The sequence below is a fragment of the Notothenia coriiceps genome, unplaced genomic scaffold (assembly GCF_000735185.1).
Source record: "Notothenia coriiceps isolate Sejong01 unplaced genomic scaffold, NC01 NC01_scaffold00023169, whole genome shotgun sequence".
In the NCBI taxonomy this organism is placed as follows: Eukaryota; Metazoa; Chordata; class Actinopteri; order Perciformes; family Nototheniidae; genus Notothenia; species Notothenia coriiceps.
Window position 1 is genome coordinate 1 of NW_011355870.1, and position 3208 is coordinate 3208.

Below are 3208 nucleotides of genomic sequence, written 5' to 3' on the forward strand. Positions count from 1 at the left end.
CAGGCTATGACCTATTGTTTTGAAGATGAGAACTTTCACTTTGTCAATAAGGGTTTTCATTTTTTTGCAAACAAGTGCAAACAGTTGATCCTTATCAACCGTAGTGAAGTTTGTAGTGTTGCCTACCATTTCCTTTAAGGCTTCCAAGGCTTCAATGTCTCCGATCTTAGCAGCAGCACATGCCAGAGGGGGGGTCAGGGCATCACGGATGGCTTCCAGCTCCTGAACACACCACAGACTCCATCAGAAAAACTGCAACTTGACCGATGTGTAAAAATGAATCAACTTTGGCTTCTAAAGGTTTCTAAAAATTCATAATCATTGCCCTGATTTCTATGTGGGTTGAAGGTTTTTTTGTCAAATTATGCAAAAAGGAAAACAATGTTTTGTTAATAATCCTAATGGCTATTTTTTGGGTGAAGTGATAGTAACATACTGTAGTAGTCACACTGCTTAGGTCTGTGTATAGCCTTACCTCCTTGCAGCTGATGCTCAGGGACTTGGCGATGACCTGGATGAAGCGGCTATCGCTCAGACAAAGCTTGGCGCCTGCTAAGTTACTGCTCATCTCACCTCGCAGGTTCTGAGCCATCATCTGCACAGGGTAACACAAAACACCCCTTATGATTATTATTGTAATCTACATGGTGATCCAATTTTGAATGTAGGCACCAACCTCTTTCTTAGCATCAAGAGTTATATCTTTTTTGGCCAAAACGTAGGACAGCTTTGACAGGGCCGCCTCTGGAGTCATGTCCCCTCCAGCTATCAGCCCTGCATCCTTCAACACCTGAGAAGCCAAAGGTACATATGATGTGATTGATTCCTTCAACTGGACAGTCTCCTTGTTTTCTATGTAGGAAATTAATGATTCAGAAAATGTAGTAAAAACTTGAAAAGCACTGATCAACCGGCCGGTGATCGTAACAGTTTGATTTCCTGCTTGACTGGCCTTGACGGTGACTGGGTGATAAGCCTGGGGTTTGGAAATTCTATGCAGGCGAAATTCACACGCATGCATGAACATGCAATTTCCCATTACAAAATGTTTGAGTATGCTGTCAATTATCGTTCTTATAAAGAAAAAACATTGGAATAAGGCAGGTAAGACTTTAGAGAGAAATTAAGTGTGTAGTTTAAATGGGTAAGGCGACTTGCCTCGCCGGTGGCGTAAGACATGGACACAGTCCCCCTCAGACACTGGGTGCAGTTCATGATGATGACTCCATCGTCGGTGGCCTTCTTCAGCGCTTCCAGCAGAGGAGGACGGTTGTCGGGGGCATTTCCACTGCCGTACGTCTCCAGGACCACACCCTCCATGGGCGGCTGCAGGAATGCTTTCACCTGGACACAGACATATAAAGGATTCCAATTACAAACCCCAAAGATGTATTGATTACTGAACTGGCTTCTTAGCTGTGTAGAATCAAATTGGGAAATTAGTATTCCATGTTATCTTTCCTGCAGCTACTTTCACTGCAATGCATAAGACCATCCACTCTCCTAAAAGCCCATCTGGTGCCGCCTATGCAACCAGTATCTCAGTCGCTGGTTGGCTGGCACCAGGAGGCCCTACACCACATCATTAGCCATGGCATATGACTAGAATTGCTGATGACTGAAATGGCAGGAAGGAGAGCAATTAATCTGAAGGTGTTAGCAAGCATAAACTCACTTGGCAAGACCAAAGCAGTTACCATAAACTGTGAGAAGAATGTGACATTAAATGTGCCAGGCTCGGTCAGTATTTTTTGATGTGATAGCAGTTTGACAGAAATGTTTTGATGCAGATTACCAATGAAGCTCTCGTAGAGCAGAGACAGCGGGCGCATGAGAGCCCGGTGTCTAATCAAAACAGTGCCTCATAAAAGGCAGTTAAAGGCTGTAAGGAAATCTTGATAGCCAAGCTGGGCAGCGAGAGCAGATTGAGATAGTAAAGTCACTCTCCCAGCAGCCTCTGCAGGGGGAGGTGCAGCTAAATGTTACAGTATCTAGCCCAATCCTCCCTCTTTACAGGGTGATTGGTCATGGCCCATAACGCCTTCTCATCTTTCTCTGGGTTGAGCTTTGATGGCAGTTTACATGACCGGGAAGGTAACGGAAGACGGGTAATAGCATAATTAAATTAAAGTTAACTATATTTTATTGCAGGTAGACAAAACAGCAGTTTTGAGCAGTCAGTTACCTCTGAAGAGCATATCTTTTATTACATGTTAATATTGTATGAAGAAAAACTTTGTAATATGCAACCGCTACAATATTTGTATTTACTCTTTGTACAATTTGACTAAATATATCTGGTGTTGATTTTAAGGCATTTCTTACTAAAAGATCATGAAAAGACATCAGATTAAACTCTTAAAGGTCACCCATCATGCTATTTTTAGGCAATAGCATAGGTCTCGGATATAAAAACATGTTTTTGTTTTGCTCAAAATACCAAACAAATCACCCATTCTAGCCATGCTTCATATCCCTCTATTTCACTTCCTGTTTCAAAAGTGCTGATTTTGGGTATAAAGCTTTATAAAAAAAAAAAAAATTAAAAAAAAAAAGAGGGGCGGAGATTATGCCTGCTCATGCGGGAGATTCTACCGGCAGATACTGCCGTGATGAAACGCCATATCATGGATTATCAAGGATTATTTCTGAAACAGTATGGAGCTCAAAGGCTTTCTCTCTTGCTTGTTATACCACAAGATGAGTTCCTTTTTATTTCCTGCTTCTTCACACACATGCTCCCTGCCGTACAGGTTGGCTCTGAGTGTTGGCGATGCTAATGTAAACACCGACCATATTACGTTCAAAACAGTCGGGCATTGTTTCTGATACAGGGTTCCTGCAGGTTTCACCAACTCAAATTTAAGATTTGTTAAGACCTTTTTAAGACCACTTTGAATAGAATTTAAGACCAATTTCACAGCAAGAAAGTATGAAGGAAAATTGCTATGAAAGAAGAAATATAATCCCATAATTACTTTCAAAGTAAATGTATTCACGTTCAACATAAGAACGATGACTGAACATAACAGCACACAGAACTGAGTTAGCCAAAAACCAGGAAAAAAAGAACTGCCTAACCTCGAAAGTGTGTGTGTGTATGTTGGTGTTTAGCTACGGTATTTAGCATCCACAGCACCTCCACTTTTAGGGTTGACGTAGACCCAAACGTCGCCCGGAGGCAGTGGTCGCGTTAACCGAATATTTT

General features: G+C 41.9%; 1 protein-coding gene across 1 annotated transcript; it reads right to left on the reverse strand.

Annotated features, from left to right (window-relative positions):
- Window positions 1-99: 99 nt before the first annotated feature.
- On the reverse strand, window positions 100-1362 carry aspg (asparaginase homolog (S. cerevisiae); the record flags this gene model as incomplete). The annotated part of the gene is made up of 4 exons (XM_010781379.1): window positions 1159-1362; window positions 677-790; window positions 476-595; window positions 100-222 (listed from the first exon to the last, which is right to left on the reverse strand). Coding segments are annotated over exons 1-4 (519 nt in total), but the record flags the coding sequence as incomplete, so codon positions are not given.
- Between the last annotated feature and the right edge of the window lie 1846 nt (window positions 1363-3208).